Source organism: Ctenopharyngodon idella, chromosome 18 (genome assembly GCF_019924925.1).
Source record: "Ctenopharyngodon idella isolate HZGC_01 chromosome 18, HZGC01, whole genome shotgun sequence".
Taxonomy (NCBI): Eukaryota; Metazoa; Chordata; class Actinopteri; order Cypriniformes; family Xenocyprididae; genus Ctenopharyngodon; species Ctenopharyngodon idella.
In genome coordinates, this window is record NC_067237.1 from 2,086,047 (window position 1) to 2,105,503 (window position 19,457).

The window sequence follows — 19,457 nt, forward strand, 5'->3', positions numbered from 1 at the left end:
ATCTCCACCTGTTTGCCTAGCCAGTTGTGGTACAAGCAGCAGCATGTGAAATGAAAACTTCTCAAAGCTTTCAGTGGAGTTTGCTAAGAGGAGCATCACTATTGCAACTGTTCAGATTTAGGTGATAGTAGAGCTTAGAACGAACTTCTAATAATTTAGTATATGTGTGTGTAATCTGTGTGTGACTCTATATCTTTTCAAAACTCCAAAAAACGTACCTATACATACAATTTAAAGCAGTTTTCAGCTGAAATGAACACTAGTAGAACTCCTAGCAAGCAATTTTGCATTTAAAAGACGTCTAATAACCGTAGTTTAATAGAACAGACACGTAAACCGTTTGTTCTCAGCTGATATTGTTCATTGAAGCTTACTATATTATGTAGAAGAGTATTGTGAGAAAGAGATCGAGTGAGCGAGTTTATTACCTGCATTCACGTTTAGCGTTTTCCTTTTGGTCAGTCCTATTTTCATAATAAAAAATCTGTTTAAATGTCCACTGCAATATCTTGTCCTTTTAACAGTTAAGGGGTTTTCCCGTGACTGACAGCGCTAGTCAAAGCATTTGTCAGTTGCGTCTTGTTCCGTGTTCACAACAATTCAGTCTTTTCAATGTAAAAGTCTTCGCTACTGACTGACACACTCATAAAGACAGTCTTTGCCGCCATCTAATGGCGTAATAATGTAACTTCTGTTGCTGTTTACAGTCAGGGACTATTTATTCCGGCGGAAGGAAGGCTTTTGGTGAAAGTTTAATTCATGAAAGTTGCATTGATACATATTCTTGGCTTTAATATTTGTATTGCGTGGTAACCGTTTTATAAAAGCAATAAGGTACTCGAGGCTGTGCTGTATCGTGAATAAGTCACGGCTGAAGGGGTTATTCCGCTTCGCGTCATGCCTAAAAACACCCTTCAGCCTTGACTTATTCACGATACAGCACAGCCTCGAGTATCTTATTGCTTACGTAAACTTGCTCAGTTCGCTCACCCGGTACAGCATTGCACTTGTGATACGGAGCGCTCGGGTACGAGTCCCGTGAAACACGAGTCAAGATAAAAGAGCTCAAAGACTTATAGAAGCAGCTAAAAATGGAATGGTTCCATATGTGTTTTTATCTCGTTTGCTTTTGTTAGCACTATCACTCAGGTTTACGGTCAAGTTTAGTGTAGGTGGATGTTATTTTCAAATGTGTGCATTAACCTTGTAGCACCACTCACCGAACATTTCATTTGCGAACTGCTGTATAACAACCAACATAATAAAACTTTGCCAGATTCACGTTCATCTGTTTCAGATAAATCTGAACAGACTTTTAGTGCCACTCACTGGACATTTTACTTTAAAAGTGATGTGAAACAAGAATTAAACTAGTCAGAATGTGTGTTTAGGACAGTTTTCACAGAGCCAAAAATGCCCATATAGCTGAAGAAATATCTTATTGTGTTTTAAAGTGTTTATGATACTTGCAGTGCTTGGACTTTCTATTAGTGTAGTCTGGCATGTCCTTGACCTTCGTCTCTCTCGTTCTTCAGGCTTCTAGAGTCCGAGTCGGTGCACAGGCTGCATTAACTCCTGCGGAGTCACAATCACTGGAGCAGCTCCAAAATTCTTTGAAAGCAAGTTAAACAAACCTCAGGACGGCCGGGTCGAGGGTGACTCAGACTGACTCTGGCCTTCACAATGGGCACATAGCAGTAAACATCCCAAAGAGATGGAGCCAACATCTCTGCCTGAAACTAAACATTACTGGCAGACTGAGCTCCATATATATATATATATATATACACTATAAAATGCATTTGTATATTTCATCTTTCATGTGAACTCATGACTGCGCTCCTCCTTCAGCTCTTTATCTGCAGCTGCCTGTGAATCACAGTGATGTTCAGGTGAAATAATCTCAGAGGAAACGGTGGATTCTATTTGAACACAAAAATAGATGGATCGCTAACAATGGCAGGTGATAACAGAAGGTCGCAGGATGATGGACTAAACCGAAGGCAGATTTCACATCGATAATCTGATACCACTGAAAATGTCCGTGCTGTAGAAAACATCGAGCTGTTACGTGCACATTCTGACCCGAGCGATTCTGGCCATTCATTCAGCTGGTTCATTTTAAAAGGATGGTTCAGAGAGGGGCCGCAGGGTCTGTGATGTATTTTTGTAAGTTATCACAGACATGTTCCTGCGCCTGGCAGGAAGAGAGAGAGGGCCGCAAACAGGACGGACTGGAATGTGCTTCCTGCTGGCCAATGGCGCTGGACAGGGCAGATTTCTTGTACCATCGCTGACACACACACACACACACACACACACACACACACACACACACACACACACACACACAGGCACATGGATGTTTTTTCAGTGTACATCTGGAGGCTGCAGGCTAAAAAAAACGTGTTTTTCATGATCTTTTGATCTAAAAACTTGAATGTTTATTACTTTTTTTTTGTCAAAAAATAAAAATAAAAAGTAGCTTTTTAAAAATAATGATAACGATAGAAATATAGTATTAAAAATCATTCTGAATTTAAAACAGTCTAGCATACTACTCTTACTATTTCTGACAGATATGCTAAAAATGCGGCTCCGAATTCTGCAAATAGTTTTTTTCCAGCTGATGAACCTTAGAAACATTGACAGCCAATCAGAATCCATCCTGCTTTGAAGAGCTTGAGCATTTAAAGCGACAGATGACAAAAATGCAGAATGTGCTTATAATAAAGAGAATAATATTGTGCGTTGGTGTGGATAATAATATAGTTATCATTCTTGTCCTTTATAGTGGATACTGAACAAGGTTATTATAGTGAACTAAAACTTATTTTCATTTCAGCTAGTTGCCAAAGCAACATTTCTCATCTTTCAACATGTAAAACGTACTAAAATAACTAAAACTGAAATAAAATTAATAAAAACTATGTAGACATTTAAAAAAACAAAAAAAAAAAAACAAAGAAAAACAATAACTAATAAAAATGACAAAACACAGCAAAATTACTAAAATTAAAATGGAAAATACACAAATAAAAACTAATATATATATATATATATATATATATATATAATAAACAGTAATATTGTGAAATATTATTACAATTTAAAATAATGGTTTTCTATTTTAATATACTTTAAAATATAAGAGATTTCTATTTTGATTTCTAAATGCTGTTCTTTTTAACTCTTTATTCATCAATTAATCCTGAAAAAAAGTATCACAGGTTATATATATAAAAAAAGCAGCAAAACTGTTTCCAACATTGAAAATAAATCATATTAGAATGATTTTTGAAGGATCATGTGACACTGAAGACTGGAGTAATAATGCTGAAAATGCAGCTTTGCATCACAGAAATAAATTATATTTTAAAGTATATTAAAATAGAAAACCATTATTTTAAATTGTAATAATATTTCACAATATTACTGATTTTTTTTCTGTATTTTTGATCAAATAAATGCAGGCTTGATGAGCAGAAAAGACTTCTTTCAAAAACAAATTTACACTGAAAAAAAAAAAAAAAGCCACAAATTAATATAAAATATATTTAATACATATCAAATATATAAAAATAATATAATTAAAATGAAATAATAAAAATGTTTAAATAATAAAAATGATATGTTTAAAATAATACACACTTATAATGGGTCTTTCTTTGTACATTTTTTTTTTTTTTAAATATTCTTTATATTTTAAGGGGTCCCTTACAAGTGGATTATCATATTTGGGGGTTCGTGGCATTAAAGTTTCAAACCTTCTGCTATGACAGAATCTCTGAGGTCGCTTGAACAGTTCAAAATCACTCACTGGATTGTGTTGATGCCTCACATAGACGCTAATACAGTCCAATCAGGAAGCATTACAAAAGTACTTCTGCAAGTGAAAAACAATCAATTCGATCCACTTTATTTCATTGCATTAGTCCTTCACTTGTACCTTGATTGATTCAATGAAACATTTAAAGTAAATGAAGGAGAGAAAGATGATTAAATGAGAGCAATGAACATCTTACGTAAGCGGCCGCAGACCTGCATCTCAAAACATGATTGCCCGTGGCTACTAGGTGAGTAAAATGACTAGATTTGAAATATGAAATTAACATTGCATGTCCTTGTAAAGCTTCCTGATTAAATTATGGGGAGCTCTGACAACAAAACAGGATCTGTCTATCTCTCCGTTGTGTTTCAGGGCAGTAGGGATGAGTCATCAAGCCCAGACGCTCTGCCAGGGTAACGTGAACAACAATGGCACAGTCATTGAACAATGTCTAATGATATTCTAATAAAACTGGCTTTGGTAAACAACCTCATACCTTTTAAGAAGATTGAATGTCATTGATTCCTCGTTCCATTAGAAGACAAACTTCTGTGCCCTTAAAAGAACTTTTTGGACACAAATAAATGACTATTATGTTGGACGGCTGGGTTTTTGTGTGTGTGTTTCATGCTACAGTGAGTAGCAGAGACTTTTTGAGAGTTTTCAATGAAAAACTGTAACTCAATATGCAAATAATGTGTGTTTTAGTGCAGGTGGACAGTTAAATTCAGGTTAAATCCTGCAAGATAAGGGATCACTAACACTGTCAGAAGCTTTTAAGGACTCTACCTATCTATCTTAGATGTCTTTGGCCAAAGTCAGCTGTGCTAAAATATGATGTTATTTACCTATGGCTCCAGAATAATTAGTCACATGACATTTATGGCGCAAATTTGTAATGTTGTGATTCATTTCGGGGCAGTTTTGAATAATAACTACTCTATAAAAAAAATATGAAGCATTAAGTATGAAGTTCTGAACGTTTATTACATGAAAACAACGAGAAAGTTCCTTGAACTCATTAAACTTCAGTCATCGTTACACAATGACAATACTTCCGCCGCCATCTTGTGGTGAAGATCAGCATCGCGTGCCACAATAAACTCTCACTCACAGCTCAAATGAGCATGAAATCACATCCTGGCTTCTCAGAAGGGCTTCTTTCTGAACACCGAGAGGAGTCTCCAAATCAGACACCTGGAAATTCAGGACGTCTATATCTGAGGCCCCGAACCTCGCGCGAACGCGCACTTTCTCGTGCATGTTGAACTCCACTTGTTTGTCTGTCATCGATAAGAGTGTCCGCAGAAATCTCTCTCGCAGATCTGACCGCAGCCGCTGCTCCTCTTCGTCAACGCTTCCTGATGAAGACGAGGTGGCGGAGGAGAGTGTTGTAGGACACAGAGCGATGAAGCGGGGAGAGTTCGGGTCGAATCCTCGGCTGTTCGGGTCCGGACCTCGGGGCAGCCGGAGAACACTCACTGGAGTTTTCATACTGCTCAGTTCAGATGCCTGTTTAAAGAAGACACACATCACGAACTCGCATGTGGTAATGGTGACTTTACTTTAAAGATATAAAGTGTCATCTGTTGCTGCAACTGCTGTTTACGTACCTCATTCAAAAGGAGCGCAGCGTCTGAATGTCCGACCGGAAGAGATATTTTTATTTTCAAAATAAAAGTCATCAAGCAAGAAAATCAAAATGGACCATTCTTATTTTTTTGTGGAATATTGCAGTGTTTATTATAAATGATTTATGCTTGCTAAACAATCGTAATTAGTTTAATACAAAGATAATATATCATATACAAATACAATAGGAATATACTTTACAATGCTGTGGACTTTACAAAATAAAATAAAAAGTTTTTAACAAATATAATTTAAATAAAATACAATTTATATCATAGGCCTAAATGATACCACAAAAATACATATACACTCGTGCCAATAATTTTTTTTTTTTTACATATAAAAGAAGAAACAAATGATTTGACGGTATCAAAAGCAACACTCCAAGTCTGTAAAGTTTTTGAATTTGCTCCATAAATACGATGTGCCCTTGTCACCATGAAATCAAAATTGGCATTTTTTTTTTTTTTTTACTGGAACATTGCAGTATTTATTATAAATGATTTAACCATGCACTTCATTATTTTTTTTAATTCATGTTTCTCGTAATCTTGAATCAGAATAACTCTTGCAGCGACATCTCTTCTCTGATGACGAGGGCGGGGCAACCTGTCACTCACATGAGATCCACCAATAGCAAACCATCAATCATTTCCACATAGACAAAATCAAGCCCCGCCCTACATGCTTTCTTGTTCCAGAAGCGGTTTCTCCCGGATATGTAGCACAATATAAGGAAAAAGACTATCACAACCTCAATTTCATGCCGACTTATTCAAATTATATATAAATTGCTTGTTATTATAACAGTTCGGCAACATTCAGAATTTAGGGATTGGCTATATTTCAAGTTGGAATCTGAATTTGATTCAGTCTTGTCAAACTTTTCTAGTTCAAATGATTTTCTGTGAATATCGTTAAATTTTATTCTATTTTTTAAAATTCAAATTCCTGTCAGGATTTGAATAGCTTTCTTTTTTGACAAGTAGACAAAAATACAAAGAGTTAAAGCCTTCTGTCTTACAGGAGAGTGAGCAAAAACCTGCTTTCTATTTATATTATATTTCCATATTCAGTTTTTCTTTGTTTCTTGAATACTAATCATTAAATAACCATAATCATTTCTTTTTATTCTTTTTAAAATCTGCCCAATCCAGACATCTTTACAGCTTAAAACGATGCCCCTATAGCAAACACATAGACTATCTTCCATTTATTTGTTAATGGAATGACATTATTATGTAATAGGGTCCTATGATATGAATGAATGCAAGTGCATATTAATGTAGGAGCTGAGCATGCAAAATCTTCGTACAGTTGACTCATTTCTGAACTCTACAGACTTTATATGTAGGCTTGACCCCACCCATTTCCCAGAACCGAGGGGAATCCCAACACACCATAAAGACAAAGTGTGAAGAGAAACCGTTTCCACTTTAGTTTCAGTATTCTGTAATCTCTTTAAAGTAATCCACTGGCTGGACTGACAATAGTAAATCTAAGTCAAAGCTACACCCATTTCTTTCTTCACTTCCTTTTTTTGTATACTGTCTTCCTATTTTATGTTTTGTTATCATCATTATTTTGTTAAAACACCTACAAGTTATGTTACCATGTGCAAAATGACGCTTGACTTCCGATGGGGTGAACTTCCTCAAACATCTCATGCTGATCTTCTGCACCAGTGGCCTCAGAGGACCTGCTCTCTCTTTTCATCCTAAAACAACTGTAAGTACTGATCTCCTCACTGTCTAACATTTTACGTGTTAATTGTGCTTTGAATATGATATAATGACAATAATAACTTGCAGTTTGCTTCATAACAATCACAAATGTACAGCTATGCAGGCATACAAAGTGAAAGTGATCCAGGGAAAAGTGGAACTGATATTAACATTAAACAAACGACACTGTGCATGTCATGCAATTTTTTCCCCTATTGTATGAAAGTTACTTTTGCGTATACTGGATGAGGTATAGTGTACAATATTTGTTTATATGTCTGTTGTAGTCTATATCCTTGAAAGGATGGAGAAGAATGGAGGAAAACCGCGTCAGCAGCATTATGGGTAAGTCTCATTTTCGTGTTGCGATCTCTATCATAGATAAAGACAGAAGTTAACAATTATGTAAGAGAAAATAAATATTTTAAATTGTGAAAGCAGAACCACAAGAAGATACTGACATTACGACAGCAAAAAAGGAACAGATTTTCATCTTTTTCCCCAACTGAAATCAGCATTTATTCTCATTTGCATGAATCAAAGTCAAACGGACTGCATATCTCTTAATAGAACTGGTGCTAAATAAAACTATTTTGAGCTGTGAGACACAGTTATCACTCAGGATACTGACATATATATATATATATATATATATATATATATATGACAAAGGAGTTGTGATAGATTTTATTTCTTTTTGTTAAACTCATAAAAATAAATACAGTATGTAAATATTGTATATGTTAGGATGTTATATATATACAGGTGCTGGTCATATAATTAGAATATCGTGAAAAAGTTCATTTTTTTATTGTAAATTATTTAAAAAAATGAAACTTTCATATATTCTAGATTCCCTACATGTAAAGTAAAGCATTTCAAAAGTTTTTTTTTTAATTTGTTGATTAGAGCGTACAGCTAATGAAAGTCCAAAATCCAGTATCTCAAAATAATAGAATATTTACATTTGAGTTTGATTAAATGACCATCCCTACAGTATAAATTCCGGTTATCTTTTGTTCTTTGAAACCACACTAATGGGGAAGACTGCTGACTTGGCAATGGTCCAGGAGACAATCATTGACACCCTCCACAAAGAGAGTAAGTCACAGAAGGTCATTACTGAATGGGGTGGCTGTTTACAGAGTGATGTATCAAAGCATATTAAATGCAAAGTTGACTGGAAGGAAGAAATTGGGTAGGCAAAGGTGCACAAGCAACAGGGATGACCGCAAGCTTGAGAATACTGTCAAGTAAAGCCGATTCAAACACTTGAGAGAGCTTCACAATGAGTAGAATGAAGCCGGAGTCAGCGCATCAAGAGTCACCACACTCAGACATCTTCAGGAAAAGGACTACCAAGCCACTTCTGAACCAGAGACAACGTCAGAAGCATCTTACCTGGGCTAAGGAGAAAAAGAACTGGACAGTGAACAGTGGTCGAAAATCCTCTTTTCAGATAAAAGTAAATTTTGCATTTCATGTTGAAATCATGGTCCCAGAGTCTGAAGGAAGACTGGAGAGGCACAGAATCCAAGCTGCTTGAAGTCTAGTGTGAAGTTTCTGAAGTCAGTAATGATTTGGGGGGGCCGTGACGTCTGCTGGTGTTGGTCCATTGTGTTTTATCAAGTGCAAAGTCAATGCAGCCATCTTCCAGGAGATTTTGGAGCACTTTATGCTTCCATCTGCTGACAAGCTTTATGGAGATGCTGATTTCCTTTTCCAGCAGGACTTTAGCATCTGCCCACAGTGCAAAAACCACTTCCAAGTGGTTTGCTGACCATGATATTACTGTGCTTTATTGGCCAGCCAATATGCCTGACCTGAATCTATGGGATATTTTCAAGAGAAAGATGAGAAACAGTCGATCCAACAATATACAGATGATCTGAAGGCTCAATAGTGCCTCAGCAGTGCCACAGGCTGATCACTTCCATGCCACACTTCACTGATGCTGTAATTTGTGCTAGGAGCAAGTCATTTGCTGTAATATGTCCTGCCGATCAAGTATTGAGTGCACAAAAGAACATACTTTAAAGAACTTGAACTTTTCTGTTTTGCAAATCCATTTTTTTGATTGATCTTAGGAAATATTCTAATATTTTGAAATACTGGATTTTGGACTTTCATGAGCTGTACGCTCTAATCATCAAAATTTAAAAAAAAAAAACTTTTGAAATGTTTTACTTTACATGTAGGGAATCTAGAATATATGAAAGTTTCATTTTTAAAAATAATTTATAATAAAAAAATGAACTTTTTGATGATATTCTAATTATATGACCAGCACCTGTATATATATAAATGGATATCATTAAGTAACTATAGTCATATTTATTTTATAATATATATATATATATATACATATATATACATATGTGTGTGTGTGCATGTCCCTCTCTCTCATAGCTACATGGTGAGTAGATAAGCCTCATCATTTTGAGGTAAATGTGTTGAAAATCTGTGTGTAACTTTAAGGAATGTCACCAACAAACACCTTTTTTTCTGCAATTAAGCACACTTTTTTGGGTATTATAACCATGTGCTGATTATCATCTTTAAACTTGGCTCAAAAGTATCTAAAATTGTCACTACCGAAACAGTCATGACCGAAACGTGGTGAAGTTTTGGTTGTGACATCATTATTTTGGTAGTGAAAAAAGGAAACACATAATCTTTTATTTGGGGGAAATAAACAGCATTTTAGTACAGTTATGCAAATCATTAGTATTCTAGTGTGTTTTAGTGTAGTCATGTGCAGTCACGACCGAAACATGGGATGTTTTGTCAAAAATAAAGTATATTGAATTATCAACTAAGATGTTATTATAGTGTTTGGTTCAATGTATATTCAAACTAATGAATCCTTCACTTTGAAATCAGTATGATAAACTTTATGCCTTTTAAGGAAGATTGGATTCAAAATACAACAAAACTCATAAATTACACTTGAAATATTGTTAAAATTGCAACTGTTATTGATTTACCTGTGAAAACTTTTTTAAAAAATCCCAATTCCAACTCTGACTTTGAACCAATTCTGTAGAATGGCCCATATGTATATAGAAGGATATATATGCTCCATGAGTATATATGGTATATATACCACGTGATGTAAAAGAAAACGTGATTCATCAGACCAGGCCACCTTCTTCCATTGCTCCGTGGTCCAGTTCTGATGCTCACGTGCCCGCTGTTGGCGCTTTCAGCGGTGGACAGGGGTCAGCATGGGCACCCTGACTGGTCTGTGTCTATGCAGCTCCATACACAACAAACTGATGCACTGTGTATTCTGACACCTTTCTATCTGAACCAGCATTAACTTCTTGAGCAATTTGAGCTACAGTAGAACATCTGTTGGATCGGACCACACGGTCCAGCCTTCGCTCCCCACGTGCATCAATGAGCCCCGGCCGCCCATGTCGTTGGTTCACCACTGTTCCTTCCTTGGACCACTTTTGATAGATACTGACCACTGCAGACCAGTGGAGATGCTCTGACCCAGTCATCTAGCCATCACAATTTGGCTCTTGTCAAACTCTCTCAAATCCTTACGCTTGCCCATTTTTCCTGCTTCTAACACATCAACTTTGAGGACAAAGGGGCGGTTTCCCGGACAGGATTTAAATTAAGCCAGGATAGGCCTTAATCTATAATAGTTAATCGTGGTTTAAAAAATGGCTTTCTGCAACACAGATTAAGTACAGATTACTAAAACCTGGACTATGGAGTCCTGAATTAAAATAAACTAGATTCATTTAAAACCAACTGTGCTTATCTGAATTAGCATGAGAGAGGTAGCCTAGAAAACATGGAATGAACCAAGAAAAGCTTAAAATTGCATGGAACTGAGAAGCAAATCCAAGAAAACAATGGCTGCAGAAAAAAAAAAAAAAAAAAAAAACTTTACTAAACAAGAGACAGTTCTTTAAAGCAAGCAAAATATATCAGCTGTGAAAAAAAGTAATGCCTGGAAATCTGTTTATAATGAATTCTATTTAAATAGATTAATTCTATATATTTAATAATCCTATGACTATTAATGCTTTTGTTTTGTCTTTTATATAGCAACAAACTAAACATAACTATTTGCACATGTGACAATCGGTGTTGGCAGTCTAGAAATGATACTGGTTTGATCCAAAGCACTATCATAGTGGTTCCTTCATTATATATTTAAAGCAAATCTTGTTAGCAGGTCCTCAACCCAAGCACAAGCTCAACACTTCACCACTACGGTAATCTCTAAAAAACACTAACATAACAAAAACTTTTACATAATGGAACATTAAACAGTAAGAAGTCTCTCCATATTCTCATCTTTCTAAAAAAATGCATAAAATAAAATTTTTTCAACATTTACTCTCCCAATTCAGCCTGGTGCAAAGCACGATGGGAAGTGAAAGTCCTGTTTCATTGGGTTACTTGACTGAAACAGAAACAATGGTCTTAAATCAAAATAAATTGTTTAAATAAAGTGAACAGCATCAAAAAAAAAAAAAAAAAAAAATACATATATATATATATACACACACACACACACACAGTGTATATCAATATCGATATATATCCAAGTAATACATGTGTCTTCTCTGAAACACAACGTTAATCTGAAGTTAAATCTGCCTCCTGATAGGTTTAATTTAAGCCTCAATTTAGTCCTGAAGTAGCTCTTCCTCCAGGAAATTAAACTCTGGACTAGACTAAGTCTAGGACTATTTTAAACCATGACAGAGAAAGCAGATTTCTGTTAATCTGGTTTAAAGGGCCATTTTATTCTAGGACTAAGCTTAATCTCTGTCTGGGAAACCACCCCAAAATGTTCACTTGCTGCCTAATATATCCACCCACTAACAGATGTCGTGATGATGAGATAATCAGTGTTATTCACTTCACCTGTCAGAGGTCATTATGATATGCCTGATCGGTGTATATATATATGTGTGTGTGTGTGTGTTTCAGTCCAATTTTTTAAATTATTTATTTGAAGTGTATTAATTAACCGTAAAACATGTCTATTAATTACAATTATGCTTCATTTCTTTGCAGGCTGGTTTCGTCAGCGTTTTGGAAATCAAAGGAATGAGTTGGACCAAAGCAAACCACGTACATGTTCTCAGAAGTGTTCATCTGGACATTCCAACTCCACATCCAGCTGCTCCGTGTGCTCCTCTCCCTCTCCCTCTTCCTCAAAATCTTCCTCATCAGCGAAGCCGTCTGCCTCAGAACAGCCTCTGCCCTCTGCGCTCTTCTCATCCTTCCGCTCAGCTCGCAGATATGACGTGTGTCTGTGTCACAGTGAGAAGGACATTGATCTAGCACAGAGTTTGGCCTCTTTCCTTGAAGAGCCCTCCAAAGGTCTACGCTGTTATCTGCAGGAACGGGACTGTCCACTAGGAGGCGCCGTGTCCACTGAGCTCCTGCAGGCCGTGCGCGACAGCCACTGCTGGGTGCTGCTCGTCACTCCAGACTTTCTGAAGGATGAATGGTGCTTATACCAGATGCACCAGGCCCTGTCTGAAGGGCCCATGTCACAGAGGATCATCCCTGCTGTAATAAACATGCCCAGATCGGAGCTCCCGCTGGAACTGCGCTTTGTCTTTACTGTGGATTTAAATACGAACAAAGAGTTTGGCTACACTCAAGTGTACAACACGGTGCTTCATTGTGAGTAGACAATTTTGTATGTTTAATGGAATAAATGTAATAGTTTTCACAATGAACAGATTTATGCAGATTGGAATAATGCATTTTAAAATTATTATTATTTAAATAAAATCAAATAGATGCAAATAGTTAATAATATGCCATGATTTTTTTTTTTTTTCTTTTTTGAGTGCAGAAATATTACCTGTTTTATTTATGTATGACTGGCAAATATGCCTCTCATTAAGTTCATTAGTTTGTTTATGTTAAAACTGGGACTGCGTTCGAAATCGCATACTCTCTTGAGTACTTATTTAGAAGCAGTAATTACTTCACAACGTTAAAAAGTATGTTCTATATAGTATACTATGAATGTGTGTAGTATGAATGTAATCTGTATGTACTACATTCGCCATGTTGTCATTATCATGTGACCTACCGTCAGATTGCGTCAAAACCTCTCCTATGGCCTCATGGGATAGTAAAGTGTCCTTCGAATGCACACTTCAGAAAGTCACTGGAAGTAGTAGGTCATCCATGTACTTTTTTTGCCTACTCTTTCATGAGTGCTGTGAATTTGGATATACTTTATTAGTCGCATACTGTTTTTCACCTTCCATGTAGTAGGGAAGTATGCGATTTCAGATGCGGTCTGTATCAATATTTTTTGAGTGTGGGTGATCCATCTCCATTGCACTCTTGTTAAAGGCATTTAAAGGCACCTAAAAAATAAATTACGTCATCATTCACTCAATCGCATGTTATTTGAAACTTTTAAGACATTTTTCCATGGAACACAAATGAAATCTCTTAATAAATCAATTGTCCTCCTGGTGACTCTTTTGCATAGAATGAAAGTGAACAGTGACACTGAGTTGAGGTTGTGGTGATCCTGAATACACTTTATTGCTTTGCAAAACGGTCCAAACTTAATCAAAGCTCTAGACGAGATGAGAATACATGAATAATGAAATAAAAATGGTTGTTAACCAGTAGCACAAAGCAACCTTACAGAAGAAGAGCGTTACATCAAACTAGACAAAACACTAGAAACAAGATAACAAGACATATCAACCATAAACAGTGAACTAGAATGACAAGACAGCACAATGAAGAATGAGGAAACATGTGCAACATTCAAAATAAAAGACACCAAAACATGAAAACTAAATATTAAATAACTTACAGATGATGGCTTTGAGGAACTGACTGAAATTTAAAACATTATGTGCTGAAAATCGAATTCAGATATGTTGACACTTTTAACAATAAAGGGTGCTTAATTGCGTACTTGTAGTGCACTTCACATTTTAAAAGTATATTTAAAGAACTGTATTTGAAGATAATATAATATTAATGAAATAAAATGCCACTTAAGTGCACTTAAAGAGAAACACTTTTCATGATTGTTTCTTGACACACTTTTAAGTGCCCCTCATAATAATGTCAAATTAAAATGTTAAAGTATATTTTAAATCATTGTTTTAAATCTTTTGTCATGCTTTAAAGAAGCACACTTATTTTGATGTGTTGAGTAACACACTAAAGCAAATATAAAGTACTTTTAACTATAGTGTGTTATTCAATATTACATTTAAAGGTAATATATTTTAAATGTACTAAATTGTAACTTCATCATTACAAATGTGACATACAAGTTTCAATAGAAATGGCATTAAAGTATATTTTAGTTTAGAATAAATGCTTGTCAGTTACATTCAGCAGTACACTTTAACCATTTTTCAAAGACAATAGAAGTAATTATAAAAAATACATATAAAGATGTACTGAAGTCCTACTTAAGTGGGTCTAAAACACTCTAAAGTTCAACTAATTGCATTTAATCTAAAATTAAGCCATACATTTTCAAGTGTCCGAAAACATTGCATTCTGTTCTCAATTACTGTATATTATTTCTGTAATAAGAGCTCTTTTTGAAATTATGCTAAAGTGTACTGATTTTCCACAAGGGGAATGTTGCTGTCATGTTTAGAGTTTGTTTTACTTGTGTTTCTGTTCTCTTAGTGCCATATTTGTTTCTTTGTTTAGTAGTATAGCAGTATTTCTCCTGTGATTTCCTTCGTTTATGTTGGTGGATTTAAATAAAGTACAGAATACTATTTAAATAAAGTACAGATTACATGGACAGAATACCAGACCCAGCAAATAAGGAGTAAGGATGGATTTGGCGGCATCAAGGAGATTGGCAGAGGATCGCTTACTAACCATCCAGCAGAACAGCCAGCCTCTGGATCAGTATGTGAAGGAATTTTTGGAATATTACCGTCAAGTTGGCTGGAGTAAGCACACACTCAGAGCATGTTTTTGGGAGGGTCTGGATGATGAATTGTATATGTTTCTATCACCCGGTAAGAGCAGTACTTCTTTGGTAGAATATATTAACTATGTCCTTTGGTTGAGTGGTTCTGCCTTTGTTGTGGAGGGTAACAGTTCCATTCATCATCTAGCTCCATTCTGAACACGTGTGGCTGCTCCAGTTCAACCTGAACCAGCGTCCAAGTCCTCCACGGACCAGACTGTCATGACCACCAAGCCAGAGTCCGCTCTGGCCCTTGAGCCTGCTCCAGAGTCCGCTTCAGCCCATAGTCCGCTCCAGCCCCAGAGCTCAGCCCAGAGTCCGCTCCAGCCCCAGAGCTTGCTCCAGCCCGGAGTCCCCTCCAGCCCGGAGTCCCCTCCAGCCCGGAGTCCCCTCCAGCCCGGAGTCCGCTCCAGCCCGGAGTCCGCTCCAGCCCGGAGTCCGCTCCAGCCCGGAGTCCCCTCCAGCCCGGAGTCCGCTCCAGCCCGGAGTCCCCTCCAGCCCGGAGCTTGCTCCAGCCCAGCCCGGAGCTTGCTCCAGCCCGGAGTCTCCTCCAGCCCGGAGTCTCCTCCAGCCCGGAGTCTCCTCCAGCCCAGAGTCGTCCACTCCAGAGTCCACTCCAAGGTAGAATGTTCAAAATCTGCTCCATCCCAAGCACTCACGGAGTCCGCTTCACTCCAAAAAGAACCAGAGTCCGCTCCGGTCCAAACTCATTCAGAATTCACTCCAGTCCAAGAGTTTGTTTCAGAGCCCATTCCATCCCAAACACTCAGAGTTTGCTCCAAGTTCTGCCAGAGTTTGCTCCGGTATCCTCTCCAGTAAACACCCCAGTGCTGCAAAATCCAATGGCACCTCTGCTGCCAGTGCTTATGGTACCCTATCAAATGCACTTTTCAAGCACTGCCAATACAAATGGTGCTGCCTATGCGGATGGACGCAGTACCAAATAATCAGACATTAACTGCTCTGCCAATTCAAGTGGTCACAGCGGTACAAGTTCTGACATTCACAGTGCTGCCAACACCAATGGTCACAGCGTTTCAAGGCCCAGAATCCCATGCGCAGCAGGAGATGGAAATCCCGAAGTCGGTGCTCCAGTCTGCGCTATCTGTGATAGCGTTGGTTGGTTGTTGCATGTGGGCCACGCATACCGCTACAGTTCCTCCTTTGTCTTGGTCACGGCATACTGTACTGCCGACACCTCCCTGGCTTCCTGTTTTGCCAGCACCTCCCTGGCTTCCTGTGCCCCTGGCACCACCCTGTAGGCTTCCTGTCCTTTGTTTCCTTGGCAACTCATTGATTGAGTCATTCTAGTTTGGTTGCTCTATTTATGCCCTCAGTTTCTCCCTAGTTTTTGTCTGGTATTGACTGTATTTTTTTAACAGTCACAGTATTTCTCCTTTATGTTGGTGGATGTAATAAAGTACCTTTTTGTTTTTGCATCTTTTTCGTTGTGCGTCTATCTCTACGCTACAACCATGACAGTTGCAGCAGCTCATTGGTTCCTTGTACAAACCACGTGTCTTAATATTCTGGTTGCAGTCATAATATACAAAGTATATTAACAGATATGATGCAAACCTGTACTATGAAATACAAAAGGACAATGTCCACTCCTCTCTCTTCCTGAATGGTGATACTGTCCAGACAGGACAAAAAAGTACCATGAAAGTAATCCATAGTTATAATCCATATTAAATCAACTCATGTGCAATTTTCTTACAATAATTTGTTAACTAAAAGTTTTACCTGTTCTCCTAAGGGGTTTACACTTTCAACCGTGCCAGAAAATAAGTTTTTGCATAATTTGTTTTCCTCCTGTTTCTGTTCTCTTATACAGTATAGTGGAAAAAGTGCTTTGCTGTGCCCAGAAAGTTCTCCCATCAGAGATAAAGCCTAATTTCTGTAAACCAGACGGGAATGTTTATATTTCAAACTTTCCCACACTGCTTTTGGTAGATGTTTTGTCATGTCTGGAAACAGAATATAGATTCTCAATAACATGTTTCTTTTTTACAGATCTGAAGGACATGTGTGAGAAGGAAAAGCCCAGCAATGCGTCTCAGTCAGACAGCTGAGAAGAGACTCAATCAACATTCATTGTATTGACCACAATGGCAATATTCTTCACTTCCAAGAAGTGACATCCAAACAAGCCAAGTTGTACCGTATCTCTCTTCTTCTTGTTTTCCATAGCATGGGTGTTACCCAAGAAGAATGTTTGAAGACATTTATATTGTGTTAAAATTATCTTGTGAAATGAGCCCTAGATGGCAATATAAAGTCACAATACATGCGCTCAAGCATGATGAGACATATGTTTTCCCTTTCTGATTTTAGGTCAAAGTCAGATTAGAGAAAATGCTTATGTAATATACCCTACAAAAAATTATATTAAAATGATTCTCTCATTCAAATACACCCACCCACGCATACATACATGTGCACAGAAGGAAATTCAAACAGCTCCAGATATAAATTACATGAATTGCATTAACTGTATAATGAAGAATGTCATCAGTATTAAGAATGTTTTATATGCAGATATTATCTTAACCAAAGAGAGCTCAGTGATTGCATTTGTTTTTTTCTTGTCATCTGTGGTTGCATTTATGCCTTGAGTAAGATGTTTCACAGCCATTTCAATGATTTCAGAAGGGTTTTAAGCCTTATTTGGACATGCCATGTAAACCAACAGGACATCTCAAAGAACTGCAAATCTATGATTAAATGTTCTTGGCAAATAGCATGTCACATGTCGAAATCCCCACTGGTAAATACGGCTTCAAGCGTTCAACACACTTTCAATAAAGCTCACATTACATTGGTCAAAAAAATCCCCAAACACTTTATTTTCTATCCTATTTGGATCATTGTAAAATACTATACATTTTCCTTTGTCATGCAGTAGCGGCCCTGCAGGTTCACAGCTGAAATCAGAGAAGCAGAAGTGTAAGTAGCCTATGCACATAATTGCAAAACTTTGCATTGGAGCAGGGCTATTCAACTGGCGGCCCGCGGGCCAAATCCAGCCCGAGGGCACCCTAACCTCCTTCCTCCTCTTATGGCGTCGTGGCTAAATTTGGTTAGCTGCGTTGTAAAACTGGCGCGCCTGCAGCTGTACGGCTATATACGCACTGTTTGTACCAATCGATACCAATCAATCTTCAATTAATCATTCTTTTGGCTCGATTCTTTCTTTTCTGTGAATTGGCCAAACGCGCTTGCATAACGATCTGAAACGATTTGGATTCGTTCGGACCGCTCTATCACTGAATAATCTGAAGTTGTTTCTTGGTCAGTAACAACAAATACAGAACAAATAGCGCTGTTTTCAGGTGTTTCACTAGTTTACTTTGAACTACGCAGCACGACCCAGTGGATAACGGAACGAAAGCTTAAAGGAGCCGCATTTATTCCCGGTCACCATTATTAAACAGCGTTGTGACATCTAGTGAGAAGTGTTTCAATTCGACACACACTTCTTGTTTACAAACTACAAATCACTCGATGATTAAACTAGTTTTTAATTGGATGAAACAGCCTCAACATTCCCAACAAGACTGATGAGGAAAACAGGAGAAACGTACCATGAATAAAGTTAAAAAGACTTTTAAATCCAAAAATCACCACCCTTACAAACATTTACCATGAATGAGCTGTAGTAATTTACCATGGTTTGTGGAAATGTGGAATACTTATATTGAATACTATGTTATAGCCATTTATATTGCAATATATTTATTAGGTGGGTAGGGGAATATACAAACCCGATTCCAAAAAAGTTGGGACACTGTACAAATTGTGAATAAAAAAGGAATGCAATAATTTACAAATCTCATAAACTTATATTTTATTCACAATAGAATATAGATAACATATCAAATGTTGAAAGTGAGACATTTTGAAATGTCATGCCAAATATTGGCTCATTTTGGATTACATGAGAGCTACACATTCCAAAAAAGTTGGGACAGGTAGCAATAAGAGGCCGGAAAAGTTAAATGTACATATAAGGAACAGCTGGAGGACCAATTTGCAACTTATTAGGTCAATTGGCAACATGATTGGGTATAAAAAGAGCCTCTCAGAGTGGCAGTGTCTCTCAGAAGTCAAGATGGGCAGAGGATCACCAATTCCCCCAATGCTGCGGTGAAAAATAGTGGAGCAATATCAGAAAGGAGTTTCTCAGAGAAAAATTGCAAAGAGTTTGAAGTTATCATCATCTACAGTGCATAATATCATTCAATGATTCAGAGAATCTGGAACAATCTCTGTGCGTAAGGGTCAAGGTCGGAAAACCATACTG

At 37.2% G+C, this 19,457-nt stretch overlaps 2 protein-coding genes across 5 annotated transcripts; one reads left to right on the forward strand and one right to left on the reverse strand.

The window, feature by feature from the left end:
- Positions 1-4,795: 4,795 nt before the first annotated feature.
- On the reverse strand, positions 4,796-5,602 carry gemin7 (gem (nuclear organelle) associated protein 7). Its single transcript, XM_051870209.1, has 2 exons — positions 5,443-5,602; positions 4,796-5,341 (listed from the first exon to the last, which is right to left on the reverse strand). Exons 1-2 carry the CDS (start codon positions 5,512-5,514, stop codon positions 4,940-4,942), a joined length of 474 nt encoding a protein of 157 aa, XP_051726169.1. The 5' UTR covers positions 5,515-5,602; the 3' UTR covers positions 4,796-4,939.
- A 962-nt stretch (positions 5,603-6,564) lies between these two features.
- tirap (toll-interleukin 1 receptor (TIR) domain containing adaptor protein) lies at positions 6,565-17,985 on the forward strand. 4 transcript variants are annotated; one of them, XR_007926165.1, is made up of 5 exons: positions 6,565-7,189; positions 7,473-7,530; positions 12,235-12,852; positions 14,963-15,200; positions 15,300-17,148. XR_007926165.1 is itself a non-coding variant. In XM_051870204.1 (4 exons), the coding sequence occupies exons 1-4, from the start codon at positions 7,127-7,129 to the stop codon at positions 15,133-15,135; spliced, it is 912 nt and encodes a 303-aa protein (XP_051726164.1). In that variant the 5' UTR covers positions 6,565-7,126; the 3' UTR covers positions 15,136-17,148. The 4 variants fall into 4 exon arrangements, 3 of the variants coding, with proteins under 3 accessions (XP_051726164.1, XP_051726167.1, XP_051726166.1); XM_051870204.1 differs by having other exon boundaries at positions 14,963-17,148; XM_051870207.1 differs by having other exon boundaries at positions 6,591-7,189; positions 14,881-17,148.
- Positions 17,986-19,457: the final 1,472 nt, after the last annotated feature.